General features: G+C 36.0%; 1 protein-coding gene across 1 annotated transcript; it reads right to left on the minus strand.

Moving 5' to 3' along the window:
- Nucleotides 1–283: 283 nt before the first annotated feature.
- LOC123538966 (monocarboxylate transporter 12-like) lies at nucleotides 284–22,904 on the minus strand. Its single transcript, XM_053529832.1, has 5 exons — nucleotides 22,858–22,904; nucleotides 8,122–8,291; nucleotides 6,632–6,775; nucleotides 5,221–6,024; nucleotides 284–4,919 (listed from the first exon to the last, which is right to left on the minus strand). Exons 1-5 carry the CDS (start codon nucleotides 22,902–22,904, stop codon nucleotides 4,732–4,734), a joined length of 1,353 nt encoding a protein of 450 aa, XP_053385807.1. The 3' UTR covers nucleotides 284–4,731.
- Nucleotides 22,905–24,829: the final 1,925 nt, after the last annotated feature.

Consider the following 24,829-nt stretch of genomic DNA (forward strand, 5'->3'; position numbering starts at 1 on the left):
AAAATGAAGGGGAGGTCACTCTAACCGACCTGTTTTTTTTCTTATGAGTTACTTCCCCTACTCGCCTTGACGCTTTTTGCAAAATTAAGGGGGGTCCCTAACCGACCTAGTTTTATTTCCATTAACAGTTACTTCCCCTACCTGCCTTGACGCAATTTGCAAAATGAAGGGGAAGTCACTCTAACCCCTTGTTTTTTCATTTAAGATTTACTTCCCCTACCCGCCTTGACGCCATTTGCAAAATTAAGGGGGGGTCACTCTAACCGACCTGGTCTTATTTCCATTAAGTGTTACTTCCCCTACCCGCCTTGACGCCATTTGCAAAATTAAGGGGGAGGCCACTCTAATCGACCTTGGTTATATTTTCCATTAACAGTTACTTCCCCTACCCGCCTTGACGCCATTTGCAAAATTAAGGGGAGGTCACTCTAACCGACCTTGGTTTTTTCCATTAAGAGTTACTTCCCCTACCCGCCTTGACGCCATTTGCAAAATTAAGGGGAGGTCACTCTAACCGACCTTGGCTTTTTCCATTAAGAGTTACTTCCCCTACCCACCTTGACGCCATTTGCAAAATTAAGGGGAGGTCACTCTAACCGACCTTGGTTTTTTTCCATTAAGAGTTACTTCCCCTACCCGCCTTGACGCCATTTGCAAAATTAAGGGGGGGTCACTCTAACCGACCTTGGTCTTTTTTTCATTAAGAGTTACTTCCCCAACCCGCCTTGACGCCATTTGCAAAATTAAGGGGAGGCCACTCTAACCGACCTTGGCTTTTCCATTAAGAGTTACTTCCCCTACCCGCCTTGACGCCATTTGCAAAATTAAGGGGAGGTCACTAACCGACCTTGGCTTTTTCCATTAGGAGTTACTTCCCCTACCCACCTTGATGCCATTTGCAAAATTAAGGGGAGGTCACACTAACCGACCTTGGCTTTTTCCATTAGGAGTTACTTCCCCTACCCACCTTGACGCCATTTGCAAAATTAAGGGGAGGTCACTCTAACAGACCTTGGTCTTTTTTTTCATTAAGAGTTACTTCCCCTACCCGCCTTGACGCCATTTGCAAAATTAAGGGGAGGTCACTCTAACCGACCTTTGCTTTTTCCATTAAGAGTTACTTCCCCTACCCGCCTTGACGCCATTTGCAAAATTAAGGGGAGGTCACTCTAACTGACCTTGGTTTTTTTCCATTAAGAGTTACTTCCCCTACCCGCCTTGACGCCATTTGCAAAATTAAGGGGAGGTCACTCTAACCGACCTAGGTTTTTTCATTAAGAGTTACTTCCCTTACCCGCCTTGACGCCATTTGCAAAATTAAGGGGAGGTCACTCTAATCGACTTTGTTTTTTTCCATTAACAGTTACTTCCCCTACCCGCCTTGCCGCCATTTGCAAAATTAAGGGGAGGTCACTCTAACCGACCTTGGCTTTTTCCATTAGGAGTTACTTCCCCTACCCGCCTTGACGCCATTTGCAAAATTAAGGGGAGGTCACTCTAACCGACCTTGGCTTTTTCCATTAAGAGTTACTTCCCCTACCCGCCTTGACGCCATTTGCAAAATTAAGGGGAGGTCACTCTAACTGACCTTGGTTTTTTTCCATTAAGAGTTACTTCCCCTACCCGCCTTGACGCCATTTGCAAAATTAAGGGGAGGTCACTCTAACCGACCTTGGTTTTTTTCATTAAGAGTTACTTCCCCTACCCGCCTTGACGCCATTTGCAAAATTAAGGGGAGGTCACTCTAACCGACCTTGGTTTTTTTCATTAAGAGTTACTTCCCCTACCCGCCTTGACGCCATTTGCAAAATTAAGGGGAGGTCACTCTAACCGACCTTGGCTTTTTCATTAAGAATTACTTCCCCTACTCGCCTTGGCGCTATTTGCAAAATTAAGGGGAGGTCACTAACTGACCTAGTTTTATTTTCCATTAACAGTTACTTCCCCTAACTGCCTTGACGCCATTTGCAAAATGAAGGGGAGGTCACTCTAACCGACCTAGTTTTTTTTCCATTAACAGTTACTTCCCCTACCTACCTTGACGCAATTCGATGTAACTCATTGCAGACTTGGAGCGGTCTTCTGCGCATGCCCGAAAGTGATTATCATTTGTAGCGCACGGCAACAATATGCATATTTTTGCATGTCCGCATGCATTTAGTGTACAATATGCATGAAATACTGACTAAAGGTTAGGGTGAGTATCACCATGGTTACAAAATATAGACATTTAAGATATTTTCGTTCAAATTTAGTTTATCCGGTATGTACCGGAGTCTGTAATTTATACCGGTGCTCCAAGTCTGCATTGAGTCACAGTCGACGCAATTTGCAAAATGAAGGGGAAGTCACTCTAACCGACCTTGTTTTTTTTCATTAAGATTTACTTCCCCTACCCGCCTTGACGCCATTTGCAAAATTAAGGGGAGGTCACTCTAACCGACCTGGTCTTATTTTCCATTAAGAGTTACTTCTCCTACCCGCCTTGACGCCATTTGCAAAATTAAGGGGGAGGCCACTCTAATCGACCTTGGTTATATTTTCCATTAACAGTTACTTCCCCTACCCGCCTTGACGCCATTTGCAAAATTAAGGGGAGGTCACTCTAACCGACCTTGGCTTTTTCCATTAAGAGTTACTTCCCCTACCCGCCTGGACGCCATTTGCAAAATTAAGGGGAGGTCACTCTAACCGACCTTGGCTTTTTCCATTAGGAGTTACTTCCCCTACCCACCTTGACGCCATTTGCAAAATTAAGGGGAGGTCACTAACCGATCTTGGTTTTTTTTCATTAAGAGTTACTTCCCCTACCCGCCTTCACGCCATTTGCAAAATTAAGGGGAGGTCACTCTAACCAACCTTGTTTTTTTTCTTTAAGAGTTACTTCTCCTACTCGCCTTGACGCTTTTTGCAAAATTAAGGGGAGGTCACTAACCGACCTAGTTTTATTTTCCATTAACAGTTACTTCCCCTACCTGCCTTGACGCCATTTGCAAAATGAAGGGGAGGTCACTCTAACCGACCTTTTTTTTCATTAAGAGTTACTTCCCCTACTTGCCTTGACGCTATTTGCAAAATTAAGGGGAGGTCACTAACCGACCTAGTTTTATTTTCCATTAACAGTTACTTCCCCTACCTGCCTTGCCGCCATTTGCAAAATTAAGGGGCGGTCACTCTTACCGACCTGGTTTTATTTTCCATTATAAGTTACTTCCCCTACCTGCCTTGCCGCCATTTGCAAAATTAAGGGGCGGTCACTCTTACCGACCTGGTTTTATTTTCCATTATAAGTTACTTCCCCTACCTGCTTTGACGCCATTTGCAAAATTAAGGGGAGGCCACTTGGCTTTTTCCAGTAAGAGTTACTTTCCCTACCCGCCTTGACGCCATTTGCAAAGGGAGACAACTTTTTCTCGACGATTACTTAAAACAATCGGAAAAAAGTTGCTCCCTTTGAAAATGAATACCACTTGTAAAGAAATAATTGCTGAAAACTGTGTTCCACCGTGTTATGCGAAATTTCACCACTCGCACGCTATTGCAAATGCTTCGAAACGAACATGTGTAACTGTTCTTTGAAAATGAAAAAAGTGGAGCTCCTTTAGGCAGTCCTTTTCCGGAATTCAATGTTTATATCAGTATACTGACACTTATTTCGTACAACTATTTCTTTCTATGATTTGGTGTTGTTTGATTTTTGTTTCTCAAGGCCTACTTCGAAACCTTAATATATGATCGAGGTTTACATTTAAGGAAAGTGTTTATAAACGATATAAGCTTCTAGGCCTACATATGTTAGTGGTGGTATTCAACAATAAACTTGATATTAAAAGGTTAATTATGCGAATAACAAAATTCGAAACTCATTTGTATGTGGAAATTAAACTGAAAATATAAAGTCATCAATAGTGCTAGACACTAAATCCATTTTTTGGAACCTTAAGCATGTGTACACTACGGCAGTCGCCAGCCAATACAGCTTTATTACCGCCCATGGTCCTCGGCCTGGGCGGCCGTTACGAATATGCTGAGCGGTTGGTACGAATACGCTGAGCGGCCGTTACGAATATGCTGAGCGGTTGGTACGAATACGATAAGCGGCCGTTACGAATATGCTGAGAGGTTGGATCGAATACTCTGAGCGGCCGTTACGAATATGCTGAGTGGTTGGTAGGAATACGATGAGCGGCCGTTACGAATATGCTCGGCCGTTACGAATATGCTGAGTGGTTGGTAGGAATACGATGAGCGGCCGTTACGAATATGCCGAGTATAAAAAGTTGCGTAAACTGGAATATTATGTTTAGTGCATTTGAACTGTACTTAACAATATCATTTCCTTAACATAAATGGTCAATGGGGGTTGTATATTGGATTTGGGGCGGGGGACACTTATATAGTAGTGAATCTAGGCCTTTAAGAACATAATTATTGTTATACAGACAATAAAATTGGACCTCGTGTAATTAAAACATCAGAATGTTAAAACGGATGAATTTATGTCCGAAATAAACCAGAAAAAGATGTAAGTGGTGTCCTCAATTTCTGTCCCTGCTATAAGAAATGATGTTGGACATTCATTCGACTGATATGATCTTCATGATCCAGTTTATGCTTTTTGAAAAGTGTAATGCCAGCGCAGATAGTGTTGAATTCATAGTTCCTACCAACACTTAAGGAGTAGTACAATGTCCATTAACTTTCCTAATCTCTGGGTCATATTTTCTTGATTTACAGGTCATTTTCAACGTTTGTAGGAGCAAGCAAATCCACTTCTTTGAAGTACAATATGTTTTCCTTTGAAGTTTTGCGCTTCCACGATATATATGCAATGAAATAAAGTACCGCAGCAATCAGTTGTGACCCACAAATTGTCAGAATTACACTTGAATACGAATCAGAGATGTCGCGAAATTTACCTGAAATAGAAATATTCTAAAGGTTTATGAAATACATTTGAATTACGACTGACATTATATTTTCAACCAGTTAAGGCGATGAATCCTTTTAATTCTTTTCTATTCAGTATTTGGACTTGAATAACGTATCGTGATTAGAAGTCGATTTATTACATGAATTTGTCAGCTATAGTTTTTCTTTAAAGCAAAACAAGCCAGATCTGAATTTGGTTGTTAACTCATAAACGAGCTGATAAGCTATTTCAGCTAGTATTTATATTATGCCTCCGAATAAAATTAGTTGAATAAAACTTTGAATTACCCAACATATATCCAGTGACAGTTGACAAAAGTCCATTCGCTGTATAAAGTAGTCCATACGCAACAGGACTCTGTTCCAGACGGACTACTTCTATTATAAGAATCAACGATGATGATAATATTCCGCCTATTGCTATTCCACTTAAACACGTTCCAATTATGTATGGTACAAACCCAGAGGTTACATACAACATCAATTGACCAATACAGCCTGATGCGGCAGATATTATTGCGCACACGAAAACACTAATATTTGTCTTGTACTTCACAACTGCTGGCAAAAGTCTAGACAATATTCCAAATATATGGTATACTTCCATGGATAAAAGACCCTGAGAATTACTAAAACCCTTCCAAAGTGAAATGTCTAGCATAAGTGCAATATATCCATTAAATGCAGCGACAGAAAATCCCGTGGCAAATAGCAGACAAAGATATGCCAGAGAAATTAGATCTTCAAAATATCGAACTTTCTTTCGTTGTCCTTCGGAATTCTTTCCGGGTGCACTATCACTGACGATGTCACCAACAGATCCGTATTTTGAAGTGGTACTTTTAACATCCACATGATGCATCCGACACATTACAAATAAGGTAAACGTATTACTGGTGATCCCGCCTAGAATAAGAAACGTTCCTGAAAGACCGTAACGTTCTCGCAGCCATTGCAAGAAAAACGGGTAAATGATTGCGCCGACTGATATCGATGTATTTACTAAAGATATGAACACCATGCTCTGTGTTCCTGTAAACGCTTGACGGGCCAGTGTCAAGCTGCTGATGAATGATAGAGATATTCCTATTGCTGAAATATAAATACAGTCAAATAATTCATTAAAAAGTACAGAAACGGACAGCTATATATAATAGCCAATTTATTAACGTAAGAGCGAAGTAAGACCTTACAATATTGCGGTTCTGTCAATTTCATAAACAAAAGCTTAAAAAAGAGGGGAATGTATTCGTGAAAAAATTCCAAGTTTGTCACTTTTGAAAAAAAAATGCCGTAAAAAAGACATGCACAAACAATTTAATGTAAGAATAACACTAATGACTATGTTATAAAATAAATACAATCATATAGCATAATCTGATGTAGTATATTTCCCCCAGAATATTTAGATATAATTTCTAATTTTTTTGAGAAAAAGAAGAAATATTTTTTGTTCAAGAAAACAAATTACGAAGACCAAAAAATGACAACATATAAGGACTTGAATTAAGACTTGGACTACTGACACTCTGCTTAGTATCTTTATTCCTAACAGTCTTCATGTAAGCATGTAATATTCTTGCGCAAGATGCCGGTCTATGTGTGTGCTAGATACATTTAGTTATGTAAACAAAAGAACCAACATTTATTGGGAGGGCGGTTCACTATAAATCTAGTGATCTTTGAGAAACATACGTACCAGAGACAATTCCTATGCTTACATACAGAAAGTATATACTGACTGCAAAGTAAGACATGCAAAATCCTGATGTCACCAAAATACCGGAAATAAACGTCACCAAGGTCAGCCCTATCCTTGAAATAAGAATGCCGCTTACAACACCTGTATTAAAAATATTCATGATTGTTATAATGAAGTAATTTTATCATTGGCATAAAAAAGAGATTTCATGATACAAATATTAATTTGCTCCTTTTTGGTGTATACATACTGGCTAAAGATAAGGATTATTGTCCTAGGTTTATAGTGTACATGTACATTCAATGCGTGTGCGCGTTCAATGTGGGAAAATTAATGCCTTCCGATTGCATGACTGGCATAAAAAATATGGTTTTATGAAGGTTACATACTGTAGTTATTATATGAGTTGCAATGTTTATTTTAATACGTGTGTCTCCACGGAGAAAAGGTTGTGAGTCTCCACGGAGAAAAGGTTGTGTGTCTCCACATAGAAAAGGTTGTGTGTCTCCACGTAGAAAAGGTTAAGGTTAGCGATTTAGAATTGCTAGTCAATCGCCAACCGAAAAGGTCAATTTTATTTACCGTCGCTTAGTGAAAAGACACATAAGCTGTGTATAGAGCTTTTGAGCGACCCTATTTTAAGAACAGTTAAAACTAATTATACCTTACCCCCAGCAATTTGCTGGTACCCATTTACAGCAGGGTCGACTGAGGAAATCGTGATAACGTGCCTTGCCCAAGGACACATCGCAATGGGAGTAGCCATTAATCGTAGGAAAGCGCCTTAGCCCTCTCGACCAATGCGTCCACACATTGTTTGGTGTATAGCATTATTTAATGTCAGGAACCCATTCAGCTGACTTATAAAAGTTTGGCGGTACTAAGGTCCCTGTCCGTACCTGAAATTAAGCCCGGATAGGCATCTTGGGTCTTCCTCCACAAGAGAAAGCTGTAAAGTCGCCATATGACCCAAGTTTTCAAAAGCATAATCTGGATCATGACTAAGTGACTTAAAATCCAACAAAATGGACACATTCTATCAAAATGAGACTTAAATATATATCATAAGAGTTTCTAGTTTAGCTTTAAATAACCTTTGGAACTCTGTGTATATATCAACTGGAATGTCAGAGAGTCAAAAAGCAAAAACAAATAAGGATATCTCTGTGGTGGCATATTTCTGCCACGAGATAGCTAGGTAGCTATCGCAATACTTAAAAAAATATCATATCTGTTATTCTTTCTAATAATTACCTAAAATGTTGAATTATCATTCATTCCGAATTTTACATTTTAAAAGTTTTTCTGAAAAGCGAAATGTTGTATGTTACTGCTATTCTTTCTGTCTGTCCTACCATTTCCTCACTTTTCCCAATACATGCATAATGTAGATGATCGCCTGCGTGTGCATATCAATTAATAGTGGCATCTAAAGATCTATTATTTACAAAAGTATTTCCATTTAAAATGATTCTGCATTAACTTACCAAAACTTAAAGTCCCGCCTACAAGAAGTGACTGCACGGCTGCAGTTGTCGAGTGATCTGTCTGAAATTTCTCCATCAAGGCCACAAAGAGACTGCCGAATGACAGCACGAGACCCATGTTTATAACTGTCACCACACAGGCAATTATCATAAGAAGCCATTTGTTCCCTCTGCAATGAAAATTTTTATTTTTAGTGGAAGATTCGCCATTGAAAACGAGTAATCTTTAGTCAGCATATTACACTTCATGAACTGCTGTAGAAACGTTTTACAGTGCTAGGGTAGCTTGCATTTTTACAACCGTCTATAAAAAGGCTCAATTAAACCGACCTGAAACATTCTATGTTGTTTTACGAGCAAGCGTTTTCCACTTTTTCCGTGTAAAAATAAACGTCTCAGTCAAGTAAAATAACATCAAAGTCACTTTAAGGTTCTTGTAAAACCTATTGAAACCTCCCCTCGGATGAATATTTGTTTTATGGGTTCTTTTTTGCGCCACATAAAGCCTTGGTTTATCATAAAGAATATATCAAACTGATAATAATAAGTAGAAGAAACTTTCAATACGCTAATCTCTTTTGATCAACGCATTTTGTTCTGAATCACAACATTGTACTATAAACTCTTTTCACATTCTAATTTTGTGTTAGAAGGGGAGCATACAACTGTTTTGCAATTGCAAAAATGAAGTGATGTCAACTTCTTTAATGAGTACTTTGTTCGTACTACATATATTTCTCCGGATTCTTCACAGTTTGCAGTTAATAAAAACCAAGTAAGAAAAAAAATTTCAAAAATAGGGCCATAATGATTGCAAAATGAAATGTGGAAAGTATGAGACTGATAAAAAATGAAAAAACTGTCAATGGCTTCATTGAAAATGATAAGAGTTCTAAACCTAGTTTTTCCACTTGTCCCCAGCATGTACCTAGAATATACCACAATAACAAAAAACAAGATTTTGAGAGCGAAAAAATATGAGTTTGAAACAACAGCTGTCCGGACGACAAGCAATCCTTCGACCTATTCACAGACAGTCTCTTGTCATTATGAATTGAAAATAAAGATACAAGAAGGGGAACCATAATTTTTGTAAATATTTCAAACTCGGTGTTATGGAAAACCTGAGTAGAAATTGCAAGATATCAACGCTCATGACCAATGGACCACTTGTGTGGACGTTTTCAAACCATTCCTCATGTAAAGATGGCGCTACCCTGAGGGACTCCCAGAGATTATATGTCACAAAAGTTCAATGAACCCACAGAAAATAAAAAACGGGAAAATAATTCCCTGTAAAAATTTGCAAAGTAGGGTTATGGAACCTCTGCACTGCATGTCAGATAACAACAGTGGACAAGTGTTTGAAGTTTCAATCCATTTCCATCAGTGGGTACTAAGATACCAGCTTACACACAAAAACTTAACCAAAAATAACTGAGTCGAAAAATGGGGCATAAGTTTGTAAAAAAGCAAAATAGAGTTATGGAACCTGTGCACTGCATTTCAGATCAAAGACAGTGAACAAGTGTGTGAAGTTTCAATCCATTCCCATTAGTGGGTACTGAGATACCAGCATATTACATATAAAACCTTAACCAAAATTTTTCTAAGTCGAAAAATTGGCATAATTTTGTAAAAAAGCAAAATAGAGTTATGGAACCTGTGCAATGTAAGTCCGTTTATCACAGTGAATAAGTGTGTGAAGTTTCAATCCATTCCCACTAGTGGTTACTGCGATACCAGCTTACATACAAAAACTTAATCAAATCGGGACGCAGACGCCGACGCCGGCTCATGGGTGAGTCTAATAGCTCTACCTCTTCTTTGAATAGTCGACCTAAAAAGAAGTTTGATATTTTCTATACAGTAGAATGTGGGCAGTCGAAGTACATGTGTTGTGAGACAAAATAAATATTACCGAACAAGGTGACCTTTATAGAAAGTAATCTGCTTCTTCTGCAGAACAATTCCGTGTGAATATTACAGGTATGTCAAGAATAATTTCCAAAATGAAAATTTATCCGAGGGGTGGTCTCAAAGGCTTAACATGATCCTTAATGTTCAAAATCATCATGAGAAAACCAACATAGTGGGTATGCGACCAGCATGGATCGATACCAGCCTGCGCATCCGCGAAGTCTGGTCAGGCTCCATTCTGTTCGCTAACGGTTTCTTTAATTGCAACAGGCTTTGAAAGCGAACAGCATGGATCCTGACCAGACTGCGCGGATCCATGCTAGTCGCAAAGCCACTATGTTGGTTTTCTCATGGCACGGCTCATATACTAGTATACTTTGCACTATTTTATTATTTATTCATTTTTCTCTTTTTTGCAAACCAATAAACTATGTAAGCAAGATCTTTACAAAATCAATTATATCTTGGTACTGGTGGTAAACAAGCACAGGGAAGTTATACTGCCTTGCCTCGATCTTTACAAACAAGACTTAGTCATTCATAGATTTTCCTGCCAATGCTACAAACGTGCTTCAACGATTTGCTAACGATGATAATTCAGTTACAATTGTAATATCAAGTTTATAATATTATCATGTTTCATCCAAATTTTATTCTAACCTACAGACATTTCATCAACTTCTATCAATCTAAAGTTATTTACTGTTTGTCATGATTCCTTCAGTAATCTCATTTATACTTCCTATAAGAAACTTCCAGGTGAGTCGCCCACTTTCTCGCATGTTAATTTTAAAAATACTCCGAAACATTAACAATTGCTATAGATTAAAACTACAACATAATTAAAGATGCTGCACCACACCTGTAACTTTAATTAGCCCCACTTGTTCTGGACGATCTGTTAAAGAACTTGGAAACCCTATTTGCATATCATATGGGCGACTAATATGGGCTTACCTTACATTTTATGTGATTCGCAGGTAAACATAGATTGTTATTTTCCATAAAACTTATTTTATCCATTCAATAGATGTAACAATAAATATGAAGGTCCATGTTGGGCATAAATATAATTGGTTAATAAACTCAGCGTTTATACGAATAATATAATTTAATTAATAGTTAATGTATCACTAAAGAAAGTATAAAATAACCCTGACTAGAACAATGGATGTCAAATGAGTCTATTTATTATAATTCTATAATAAAAAAAATAGACTGCGTGCTTAAAGTGGCCGAAAGACCGTTGACGTAACCTATTGGGTATAACGTGTTGCAATATTGAATACCGCGAAATGCTTAAAAAAATCTTAAATAATCCATGAAAGCTCGCTCAATACCTGAAAACTTCAAACGGCTTCCGCCTTATATGATCAATATTGAAAATTGGCCCAGAGAAGGACAAATAAACCATAAGACCTTAAAGCCTACCGTAAAAAACCAACTGACATAAAATTTTCCAAAAATAATAACTGTTGGTCAAATCTGTATCGATAATATGTGCAGAAATAACTGTATTCATAACTTTTACCATATTTATTCAAAGGTACATGCTTTGACATGAAAGAAGCAGAAGTAGGAACTATCAATGATCTAGTTTATAACCCGGTGCATTATTCGCAGAAGAAGTTAATCGCAAAATAAACCATGAATTTATTAAATCTAAGGACATAATTTGCAAATAATTAAGGTGAGTTTAGCACACTTGATCTACAGTGAATGGTATTATCTAGCAAATAAAAATAATTTAAAAACATAAGATGATTAGTTTGTCAAATGAAGCTGTGAAAATCACATAAACAGCAGGGTTTAATAGTCCAAACGGCATTTTGTAAATTGCGTTCATCCAGTATATGCATGATAATTATTTTAACCCGAAATATCAGTGAGAGTTCAATCAAATTATAGGTCACTCTAGTACTGAACTTAAAGGGTTTTAATAAGTCCTAAATATTTGTGCTTTGTTAGCTACCCATTTCTTTAAAGGTGTAGTTTAAATGATCTTTTCGTCTAAAATAGACACAAATAACTGTGTCTAAAAATAACTTTAAATCAAGACATATCTTATTGAAACATCAAAGTATGCTGCAAAAATGTAATTAGCTTCGGCTCATAAATGTGCTACATGAAAAAACAATTCAAATCAAGTAAACAATAATATACTAAAAAATTAAAATGGTATGATTAAATACTACACAATATTGTGAAATGTAAACAGTCTTCACTATCCCTAAAGTTTCTTAGAATTATAATTAATTCTAAACAACAATGGATTTATAACTGCTTTCTTGAATATCTATTTTGAGATCTACAGAACGGACATCATGATAAAGTACGTTTTAATTTATACATTGAACTATACGGACGTTTCATGGTCGTTCATCAGGCCCAGTGTGGTGGGGGCGCTATTTTGCCTCAAGTTCACGGATAACGATCATTACCATTTTTATCGCAATAGCTAATTACCATTGGAGATTTAAAATTCCGTAAATGAAATCAAAGTTCCATACTACCTTTAACATATCTCCCAATTTTTTATTGAGTTATTTTTACCACTCTTCCATAATGTATATAGGGCGATAATTTGAATTTAACACTGTCTGTCTAATTTATTGCATGACATCAATTTGATTTTAATACCAGTTTTACTACAATGAAAATACTCTGAAAACGTTATCAAAATTGCAAGTGTTAGACCAAAAAAAAAAAAAAAAAAAAAAAAAATGAAAACATAAAAAAACTAATAGATAACTGATTAATATTGATTACTACATAAACTGAAAACCCTGAATTTCGTGATTTAACAGAGAGCTGATAAATAATCCCTTCAATTTTAGTATTTTCGTAAAATTTAATTTCTGTAAATGTTGCGGTGTCCATAGGTTAAATGTTGTATTATATCATATGTTATTAATGACAACGAGCAGTGTGCATTGAAAAAACTTAATATATCAATAAAAATGCTTAATACTATAACTTGTCCGGTCCCGCCTTATAAATAAACAAACAATTTCCAAGAGAGGGACGTACAGTTTTCCTTATCGCATAAAAATACAAATTAGTAATTAAAATTTATCAAATTCCGTGTAAATGTATTTAAAGACTGCCAAATTACTTTATGATTTTTCCATTGTGTTATTATGTATGGCTTCATGAAAGAAATTGAGTTGTCGTCAAGTGATTTCTAGTTACAAAGGCTAGTTATTTTATTTAGCATATAATGGTTACTGAGTAATAGTTATAAGATGTAATTAAATAGTACACATAACAATATGTTTACAGGTTGTATACTTACACTTTCCATATTTACGTGTAAAAGTATTCTTGCAAGTTAAAAACATACTAAACGAAATTACGATAATTGTGAAAAACATAACGCCGTAGGCCAAATTGCCCTCTAATTTGTAGAATTGCTGTACATACAGTATTGTCAGAATATTTTCACGAAATTCGTGTGAAGGATATAGAGAAGATATAGGTCACTCTCTCGTGGTGGGTCTTTAATTAAGTAAAAATGTGTCAGTAAAAATAATCTAGATCAAGAATATATAATTTAATTAAAAATCAAATGTTTCTGTAAAAAGCCATTATTTTACGGCGTAACAGTGGTTTTGAAAATACAATTTCAATATCATGTAAATTCTAAAAAAAAGTATACGTTTTAATTTAATTAGCCATTTGCAAATGATACGGGACAGGTTTCACTGGTCGTTCAATCTGGGGGAAGGTGGGGGGGGGGGGGCGGCATTTTGCCTCAAAGGTTATGCACGGAAACCGACTCATTACTCATTTTTATCAGCATAAACAACTAATTGGTGGGATGAAAATTTTTTTTTTAATTTGTATTTTTTCACACTCGTATCAATGTATTTTTGTGGAATTTTTAATTTTACCGTCCCCTGCCTACTAATATTATTGCATACAATCAATTTTGTTTTAATCAAACCAAAAACAAAATGAGAAAATACTTCTCGAAACGTTTTATTTCAAATATGCAAAGTTAAAAAAAAAAAAAAAAAAAAAAAAACTTAATAGATTTGCAACGTTGATTTAATATGCTGCATACCTACATAAACCTGAAAGCCCTGAATTTCGTGCATTTTTAAGAGAAGATAGATAAATATCATCCCTTACAATCTGTTAAGTATTTTCGTAAAATTAAACTCTTAATATTATTATAACGTGTGTCAATAGGTTAAGAGTGTTGTATATATCATATGTGTATCTATGTATAAATCAACATGTGTGCATTGTGAATTACTGTTGGTGTATTTTAGAATTTAATGTATTTACTCTATGTTGTCCGCGTGAAGAGGTATAAATAAACAAAATTATTTTTACAAAGCAGACGAGACCAGTTTTACTTTTAGTCGGCATCACGCAAACAATACAAAATTAGTATTAAATGCACTTGTCTGTCTTCTATATGTTACAATGTACAGTTTTACCATGTAAATGTTTTAGATGTATACATATGTTATGTATTGTTTTGAGGGCCTCATGGAAGACTGATGTTGTTCGTCAAATGAGTTTTCCTCGTTAAATAAAGGCTTTATTATTATTATTATTATTATTATTATGAGCTTCCGAGTATGGTGTATAAGAGTGTAAATAAAATCAGTACAGACCTAACACATATACATTTTACTTTATAGTTTTCGAATATTTACTGCTGTCATACTTCTGCAGACATACATTCTTCATCTCATTTACGTATATTTTGTTAATATATGCATAACCCGCCCGCTTAGCTCAATAGTGAGAACGCAGATCTACAGATCGTGGGGTCGTGGCGGGCCGTATGAAATCATTGATCATCCACCTTTGATTCATGTGGGGAAGTTGGCAGTTACTTGCGGAGAACAGGTTTGTACTGGTACAGAATCCAGGAACACTGGTTAGGTTAACTGCCCGCCGTTACATAACCGAAATACTGTTGAAAAATAGCGTTAAACCCAAAACAAAGAAAAACAAACAGAACTTATACGCCTAATATAAAATACATATAAACATTTCCTTCGCCACTTGAGAGAAACTTACCTAGGTCCGCTGCTGAATTTTTTAACACGTGGGTATTATCACTTATATACATCAAGTCATGTTATAAATCCATCTCTAACACAAAAATATTCTTTTAAGCTCAATTTGTTGCTTTTCATTGTTTTGGAATAGCACCAGCTCATGTTAATAACACATATAATAACCCGGATGAATCACTCTTTCGTTTCCGCGCAATGCCTATAGTTTGTTTCAATTTTCTAGGTTTAGTTTTTACTTCTGTTGTTAATTACTAACATACTGTAAAAAAAAAACATGAATAAAATATGAAATATATGAAAAGGTGCATGTATAATCTTATATCTCTGTCGCGTGGGTCTTAAAATGAATAAACATACATTATAGAAATGCAGCAGATAATTGTAAAATGATTGTGACAAGAAAATGAAAAAAAAAACACACATTTAAGTGAAGAACTTGTAAAATAAAGTTATGCATGTGCCTACATTTCTTTCTAAAACATCAATGTAGCCGTGGCATTTATACAAGCTTTTATCTTTTCTTATTATAAAAGTAAATATGTGCTTAAATTAGTGCATAAAAACATTGAGAAATTTATAAAGTTGTAGCTGGTACTTAATTTGCATATTTATAAATGCGCCTTTTATTGTTTTGAATATGTACTTGCGGGGGTTCTTCGTTCTATGAAAGGTACAGTAAAACCTGTTTTAAGCAGCCAGCCAAGGGAGTGTGGAAAAGTGGCTGTTTACAGCAGGTGGCTGCTTAATGCATGTAATTTATAGAATAAATGACCATTTTGGAAAATGAGACACAGGCTGCTTAAGACAGGTTGGCTGCTAATTAGATGTGACCGCTTAAGCAGGTTTTACTGTATTCCATTTTCATTTGAACATTTCACAAAACATGCATATTTGTTAAACGATCTGTATTTTAATTATTAATAACGAATGTTTAAATTGATATAGTTACAGTAATAAATGTTCGTTTAGGTTTGCGGCTATAAATGAAGTAGATTTGGATGGAAGAATAGGTACTGCAGCAATATTCATTTGAAACGTACTCTAGACGCCCTTTTATACACATATCGTCCAGAAAATGCTTAAAACTATTTTATATAGTATTTAAAGTTTCTTTTGTTTCATTTATTGACAATTATATTCTTCCCCCCCCCCCCCCCCTCTCGCCACCCTTTTATACACACATCGTCCAGAAAATGCTTAAAAATATTTTTATATAGTATTTAAAATTTCTTTTGGTTCATTTGTTGACAGTTATATCCCCCCCCCCCCCCCGACCTCCACCACCCAACCCAAGTTGCATCCTAATTTTAGAAAAGTAACAACGTTAAAATTTCCGAGAGAGTCCTAACCTAACCGTATTTGTGTCGACTCTTTGACTTTGAAGATCATATGGGGCCTCCGTGGCCGAGTGGTTAAGGTCGCCGACTTCAAATCACTTGCCCCTCATCGATGTGGGTTCGAGCCTCACTCGGGGTGTTGAATTCTTCATGTGAGGAAGCCATCCAGCTGGCTTACGGAAGGTCGGTGGTTCTACCCAGGTGCCCGCTCGTGATGAAATAATGCACGGAGGGGCACCTGGGGTCTTCCTCCACCATTAAAGCTGGAAAGTCGCCATATGACCTATCATGTGTCGGTGCGACGTTAAATCCAACAAAAAAATATATTAACCATACTACATGTATTAGGTGTTTTGGGAACGTGTTTCCTAACTCCACCAATATCACTTTTCCTGTTTTTAACCCACTTTTATGACGAATACATGGTAAATGTAATTGGCTCAAAGAAATGTTATATCCGAGTTCATTTAACATTTTCTACATAATCAAGTTTGGTTCCTTTTCCGAAGTCAAAGCACAACGCATGCTCTCTTATTTTTTATGTTTGAGGAGGTACAACTGTTGAATATTTGTATCAAAGTACATTTATCGATAGGATATTGGCATGAAAAAAAAAACCAATACAAGGCACAAATAAAGACATTTTCGCGCACGCCTCTCAGACGATTAAATTTCATCAGTGAACGCATTTCGTACATTTACTATTTATTTTAATAAATTATACAAACAACAATGTAGACATTTTTATTAGTTCAATACATAGAATCTTTAAAGGGAACCAGAATACTTAATAAGACTTTATAACTCTATAGAAAATTATAAGCAGTGTTTATATAGCGGCTCATTAAATATTCCAGATCTGTGGTATATTTAGAGTATTTAGAGTAATCTAGAATGGTGTATAACTATATATAGATCCGGAAACAAACAAGAAAGCGGTTAGTTTGCGTTTCTGTAAACGTTTGTTACAGACACATTCTGTGTTACAGACACATGATTGTTGTCACTAGTGTTACAATATAATTAAAGCCCGCCCGCTTAGCTCAATAGGGAGCGTGACGGTTTGATAAAAGACGTTGTGTCTAAAATAATTCGTCCTCTACCACTGATTCATGTCGGGAAGGTGACAGTTACCTGCGGGAAACAGGTTTGTACTGGTGCAGAATCCAGAAACACTGCTCAAGTTAACTGCCCACCGTTACATAACTCAAATACTGCTGAAAAACGGCGTTAAACCCAAAACAAGTAAAAAAAACTTATATGTCTAATATAAAATACATCAGTGTTACATGATTATCATACCAGTTAAGCGTATGAAAAGCAATATACCGGGAAAGTGCACTAAAATACACTGTCTTAAGATCTTTTTAATTTGTCAAGTGATTTACTGTTGTGAGTTCTAACGGCAGCTCATTCTACAGTTTCGGACCAATAATACAGAAACTTCTATCATTGAATGTTTTGCACTTGTTGTATGGAACAACACAACGACATTAAAAATTTTCTGATTTATTTATTTATTTATTTGGGTTTTACGGGGCACCAACACAGTATAGGTTATATGGCGCCAAACAGGACTACAAATTTTGGTTTCACATCTTATTTACATCGAAATAAAAACATGAGGTAATGGAATCAAAATGTGCATACCTGCTGGAATCACAGAGTTACAGCAAAAACAAGTGTTAAGACCCTAATAGTCGCCTCTTACGATCATGCAAGGGTAAGGCAGTGGTTCCAGTTCTTTTCATACACAGATCGTCCCAGAACCACATGGGGCTCAAAATTTTCTGACGATCTCAAACCTTGTTTACTAGCAGTGTAAGCAATTCTGTTAAATACTTTGGTGCTCTGCCAATGTGACAGCTATTCATGAAAGAAAGTATCTTGAACTCAATCCTTGCTTTCACCGGCAGCCAAAGTAGGTCATATAATGCTTGTTTAGAACTGCCAAATTTCCTTCTGTTAAGGCTACACCATACAGTATGACATTGCAGTAATCTAGATGTGAAATAACTAGGGACAAAACTAAGATTCCAGTAGCTATATTTTCGGATGTTCTTAATTCGTAGGTAATTGAACATGGCTGTACAACATTTTTGCGATTTACATGATCTTTTAAGTTCAAGGTTTCGTCAAGAAATGCACCAAAATATCGTATCACAAATGTTTTCACGTTTGATATCATCACCAGCAATTTTAATCGAATTTGAAAAACATTTGTTCAATTAAGGTCCGCTACCAAACATGATAAATTCAGTTTTTGAAGTGTTCATTTTCAGTTTGTTTCTATTCATCCAGTCATTGATTTTCAATGCGCATCGTTCAAGGTCTCTGATCGCTTGTGATTCTATGGAAACAAATATGGGACGAAAGCTTTAATATGCTATATGATCATCAGCAGAACCGTAGACTGATATGGATTTATGAATGACATCAAAAAGAGTTCAAGCATAGGTGAGATACAACCATGGACCAAAGCAACTACCTTGGGGCACGCTGCATTCAAGATGACGGTCTGATAAATATACACTGTTTATATTAATCTTACAAGTACGAGGCTTTAAGTATGGGTCTACACATTGAAGAGCTGTTTCACAGACACCATACTGTGCTTTTAGGGCATCTATAGGGATGTCGTGGTCGACAGTGTCAAATGCAGAACTAAAGTCAATGGCAATAAGGGCCGTTACTTCCTTTTTCTCCGTACCACTTAGAAGATCATTAACCAACCGAAGCAGTGCAAATTCACAGGAGTGCAGACTGGTTCTTAGGCAAATGACTGTTTTGATTTACATGTTTATTTAATCTGTAAAGAACAGCTGTCTCCAGAAGTTTTGATAGAAATGATAAATTACTCAAAGGACGATAATTGGAAAGCTGTAGTTCAAGACCTGCTTAGTTTAGGCATACAGTAAAGATAAAGACAATACACCAGTAAGGTATATGAAAGCCAGTATACCAGTAAGGTATATGAAAGCCAATACACCAGTAAGGTATATGAAAGCCAGTATACCAGTAAGGTATATGAAAGCCAGTACACCAGTAAGGTATATGAAAGCCAGTATACCAGTAAGGTATATGAAAACCAGTACACCAGTAAGGTATATGAAAGCCAGTATACCAGTAAGGTATATGAAAACCAGTACACCAGTAAGGTATATGAAAGCCAGTATACCAGTAAGGTATATGAAAGCCAGTACACCAGTAAGGTATATGAAAGCCAGTATACCAGTAAGGTATATGAAAGCCAGTACACCAGTAAGGTATATGAAAGCCAGTATACCAGTAAGGTATATGAAAGCCAGTACACCAGTAAGGTATATGAAAGCCAGTATACCAGTAAGGTATATGAAAGCCAATACACCAGTAAGGTATATGAAAGCCAATACACCAGTAAGGTATATGAAAGCCAGTACACCAGTAAGGTATATGAAAGCCAATACACCAGTAAGGTATATGAAAGCCAGTACACCAGTAAGGTATATGAAAGCCAATACACCAGTAAGGTATATGAAAGCCAATATACCAGTAAAGTATATGAAAACTGATGCACCAGTAAGATATATGAAAATCAATACGCCAATAAGGTATATGAAAGCCAGTACACCAGTAAGATATATGAAAACCGATACACCAGTAAGACATATGAATATCAATACACCAGTAAGGTATATGAAAACCAATACACGAGTAAGGTATATGAAAGCCAGTACACCAGTAAGATATATGAAAAACCGATCATACATAAGTAAGATATATGAAAATCAATACACCAGTAAGATATATTAAAACCGATGCACCAGTAAATTATATATCAAAATCTATACACCAGTAATGTATATGAAAGCCAGTACACCAGTAAGATATATGAAAACTGATACAGTAAGATATATGAAAATCAATACACCTGTAAGGTATATGAAAACCAATACACGAGTAAGGTATATGAAAGCCAGTACACCAGTAAGATATATGAAAACCGATCATACACCAGTAAGATATATGAAAATCAATACACCAGTAAGATATATGAAAACCGATACACCAGTAAATTATATATGAAAATCAATACACCAGTAAGGTATATGAAAACCGATCCACCAGTAAATTATATATGAAAATCAATACACCAGTAAGGTATATGAAAGACAGTACACCAATAAGATAAATGAAAACCAATACACCAGTAATGTATATGAAAGCCAGTACACCAGTAAGATATATGAAAACTGATACAGTAAGATATATGAAAATCAATACACCTGTAAGGTGTATGAAAGCCAATACACAAGTAAGGTATATAAAAGCAAGTACACCAGTAAGATATATGAAAACCAATACACCAGTAAGGTATATGAAAATCAATACACCTGTAAGGTGTATGAAAGCCAATACACAAGTAAGGTATATAAAAGCAAGTACACCTGTAATATATATGAAAACCGATACACCAGTAAGATATATGAAAATCAATACACCTGTAAGGTATATGAAAGCCAATACACATGTAAGGTATATGAAAGCAAGTACACCAGTAAGATATATGAAAACCGATCATACACCAGTAAGATATATGAAAATCAATACACCAGTAAGATATATGTAAACCGATACACCAGTAAGATATATGAAAATCAATACACCTGTAAGGTATATGAAAGCCAATACACAAGTAAGGTATATGAAAGCAAGTACACCAGTAAGATATATGAAAACCGATCATACACCAGTAAGATATATGAAAATCAATACACCAGTAAGATATATGTAAACCGATACACCAGTAAGATATATGAAAATCAATACACCTGTAAGGTATATGATAGCCAATACACAAGTAAGGTATATAAAAGCAAGTACACCAGTAAGGTATATGAAAACCGATACAACAGTAAGATATATGAAAATCAATACACCTGTAAGGTATGTGAAAGCCAATACACAAGTAAGGTATATGAAAGCAAGTACACCAGTAAGATATATGAAAACCGATCATACACCAGTAAGATATATGAAAATCAATACACCAGTAAGATATATATATAAACCGATGCACCAATAAATTATATATGAAAATCAATACACCAGTAAGGAATATTAAAGACAGTACACCAGTAAGATAAATGAAAACCAATACACCAGAAAGATATATGAAAATCAATACACCTGTCAGATATATGAAAGCCAATTCACCAGTAAGGAATATGAAAGCCAGTACACCAGTAAGATATATGAAAACCGATACACCAGTAAGATATTTGAAAATCAATACACCTGTAAGGTAAATGAAAGCCAATACACAAGTAAGGTATATGAAAGACAGTACACCAGTAAGATATATAAATACCAATACACCAGTAAGAAATATGAAAATAAATACACCTGTAAGGTATATGAAAATACAAAATACATCACTGTTACATGATTATCATACCAGTTAAGCGTATGAAAAGCAATATACCGGGAAAGTGCACTGAAATACACTGCCTAAAGATCTTTTTAATTTGTCAACTGATTTACTGTTGCGTAGTTCTAACGGCAGCTCATTCCACAGTTTTGGACCAATAGTACAGAAACTTCTATCATTGAATGTTTTGCACTTGTTGTATGGAACAACACAACGACATTCAAAATTTTCTGACGATCTCAAACCTTGTCTACTAGCAGTGTAAGCAATTCTGTTAAATACTTTGGTGCTCTGCCAATTTGACAGCTATACATGCAAGAAAGTAACTTGAACTCAATCCTTGCTTTCACCGGCAGCCAAAGTAGGTCATATAATGCTTGTTTAGAACTGCCAAATTTCCTTTTGTTAAGGCTACACCATACAGTATGACGTTGCAGTAATCTAGATGTGAAATAACTAGGGACAAAACTAAGATTTCAGTAGCTACTTTTGTTAAATATTTTCGGATGTTCTTAATTCGTAGGTAATTGAACATGGCTGTACAACATTTTTGCGATTTACATGACCTTTAAAGTTCAAAGTTTCGTCAAGAAATGCACCAAGATATTGTATCACAAATGCTTTCACGTTTGATATCATCACCCGTAATTTTAATCGAATTTGTAAAACATTTGTTCAATTAAAGTCCGCTATCAAACATGATAAATTCAGTTTTTGAAGTGTTCATTTTCAGTTTGTTTCTATTCATCTAGTCATTGATTATAACTGCGCATCGTTCAAGGTCTCCGATCGCTTGTGGTTCTACGGAAACAGAAGGGGGACGAAAGCTTTGATATACTGTACGATCATCAGCAAAACCGTAGACTGATATGGATTTATGAATGACATCAAAAAGAGTTCCAGCATAGGTGAGATACAACCATGGAACAAAGCAACTACCTTGGGGCACACTGCATTCAAGATGACGGTCTGATAAATATACATTGTTTATATTAATCTTACAAGTACGAGGCTTTAAGTATGAGTCTACCCATTGAAGAGCTGTTTCACAGACACCATACTCGGCTTTGAGGGCATCTATAGGGATGTCGTGGTCGACAGTGTCAAATGCTGCACTAAAGTCAATGGCAATAAGGGCCGTTACTTCCTTTTTCTCAATACCACTTAGAAGATCATTAGCCAACCGAAGCAGCGCAAATTCACAGGAGTGGTATCTCCTACATGCAGACTGGTTCTTAGGCAAATGACTGTTTTGATTTACATGCTTTTTAATCTGTAAAGAACAGCTGTCTCAATAAGTTTTGATAGAAAAAGGTAAATTAGTCACAGGACGATAATTGGAAAGCTCTAGTTCAAGACCTGCTTAGTTCAGGTATACAGTAAAGGTAAAGACAATACACCAGTAAGGTATATGAAAACCAATACACCAGTAAGGTATATGAAAACCAATACACCAGTAAGGTATATGAAAACCAATACACCAGTAAGGTATATGAAAACCAATACACCAGTAAGGTATATGAAAACCAATACACCAGAAAGGTATATGAAAACCAATACACCAGTAAGGTTTATGAAAGCCAATACACCAGTAAGGTATATGAAAACCAGTACACCAGTAAGGTATATGAAAACCACTACACCAGTAAGGTATATGAAAACCAGTACACCAGTAAGGTATATGAAAACCAAAACACCAGTAAGGTATATGAAAGCCAGTACACCAGTAAGGTATATAAAAGCCAAAACACCAGTAAGGTATATGAAAGCCAATATACCAGTAAGGTATGTAAAAGCCAATACACCAGTAAGGTATATGAAAACCAATACACCAGTAAGGTATATGAAAGCCAGTAAACCAGTACAGTATATGAAAACTAATACACCAGTAAGGTATATGAAAGCCAATACACCAGTAAGGTATATGAAAGCCAGTAGACAAGTAAGGTATATGAAAACCAGTACACCAGTAAGGTATATGAAAGCCAATACACCAGTAAGGTATATGAAAGCCAGAACACCAGTAAGGTATATGAAAGCCAATACACCAGTAAGGTATATGAAAGCCAGTACACCAGTAAGGTATATAAAAGCCAATACACCAGTAAGGTATATGAAAGCCAGTACACCAGTAAGGTATATGAAAGCCAGTATACCAGTAAGGTATGTGAAAGTCAATACAGTACACCAGTAAGGTATATGAAAGCCAGTATACCAGTAAGGTATGTGAAAGTCAATACACCAGTAAGGTATATCAAAGCCAGTATACCAGTAAGGTATATGAAAGCCAATACACCAGTAAGGTATATGAAAGCCAGTACACCAGTAAGGTATATGAAAGCCAGTACACCAGTAAGGTATATGAAAGCCAGTATACCAGTAAGGTATGTGAAAGTCAATACACCAGTAAGGTATATCAAAGCCAGTATACCAGTAAGGTATATGAAAGCCAATACACCAGTAAGGTATATGAAAGCCAGTACACCAGTAAGGTATATCAAAGCCAATACACCAGTAAGGTATATGAAAGCCAGTATACCAGTAAGGTATATGAAAGCCAGTATACCAGTAAGGTATGTGAAAGTCAATACACCAGTAAGGTATATCAAAGCCAGTATACCAGTCAGATATGTGAAAGTCAATACACCAGTAAGGTATATGAAAGCCAATATACCAGTAAGGTATATGAAAGCAAGTATACCAGTAAGGTATATGAAAGCCAGTATACCAGTAAGGTATATGAAAGCCATTATACCAGTAAGGTATATGAAAGTCAGTATACCAGTAAGGTATATGAAAGCCAATACACCAGTAAGGTATATGAATGCCAGTATACCAGTAAGGTATACGAAAGCCAGTATACCAGTAAGGTATATGAAAGTCAGTATACCAGTAAGGTATACGAAAGCCAATACACCAGTAAGGTATACGAAAGCCAGTATACCAGTAAGGTATGTGAAAGTCAGTATACCAGTAAGGTATATGAAAGCCAATACACCAGT

The sequence above is a fragment of the Mercenaria mercenaria genome, chromosome 18 (assembly GCF_021730395.1).
Source record: "Mercenaria mercenaria strain notata chromosome 18, MADL_Memer_1, whole genome shotgun sequence".
NCBI classification, from domain to species: Eukaryota; Metazoa; Mollusca; class Bivalvia; order Venerida; family Veneridae; genus Mercenaria; species Mercenaria mercenaria.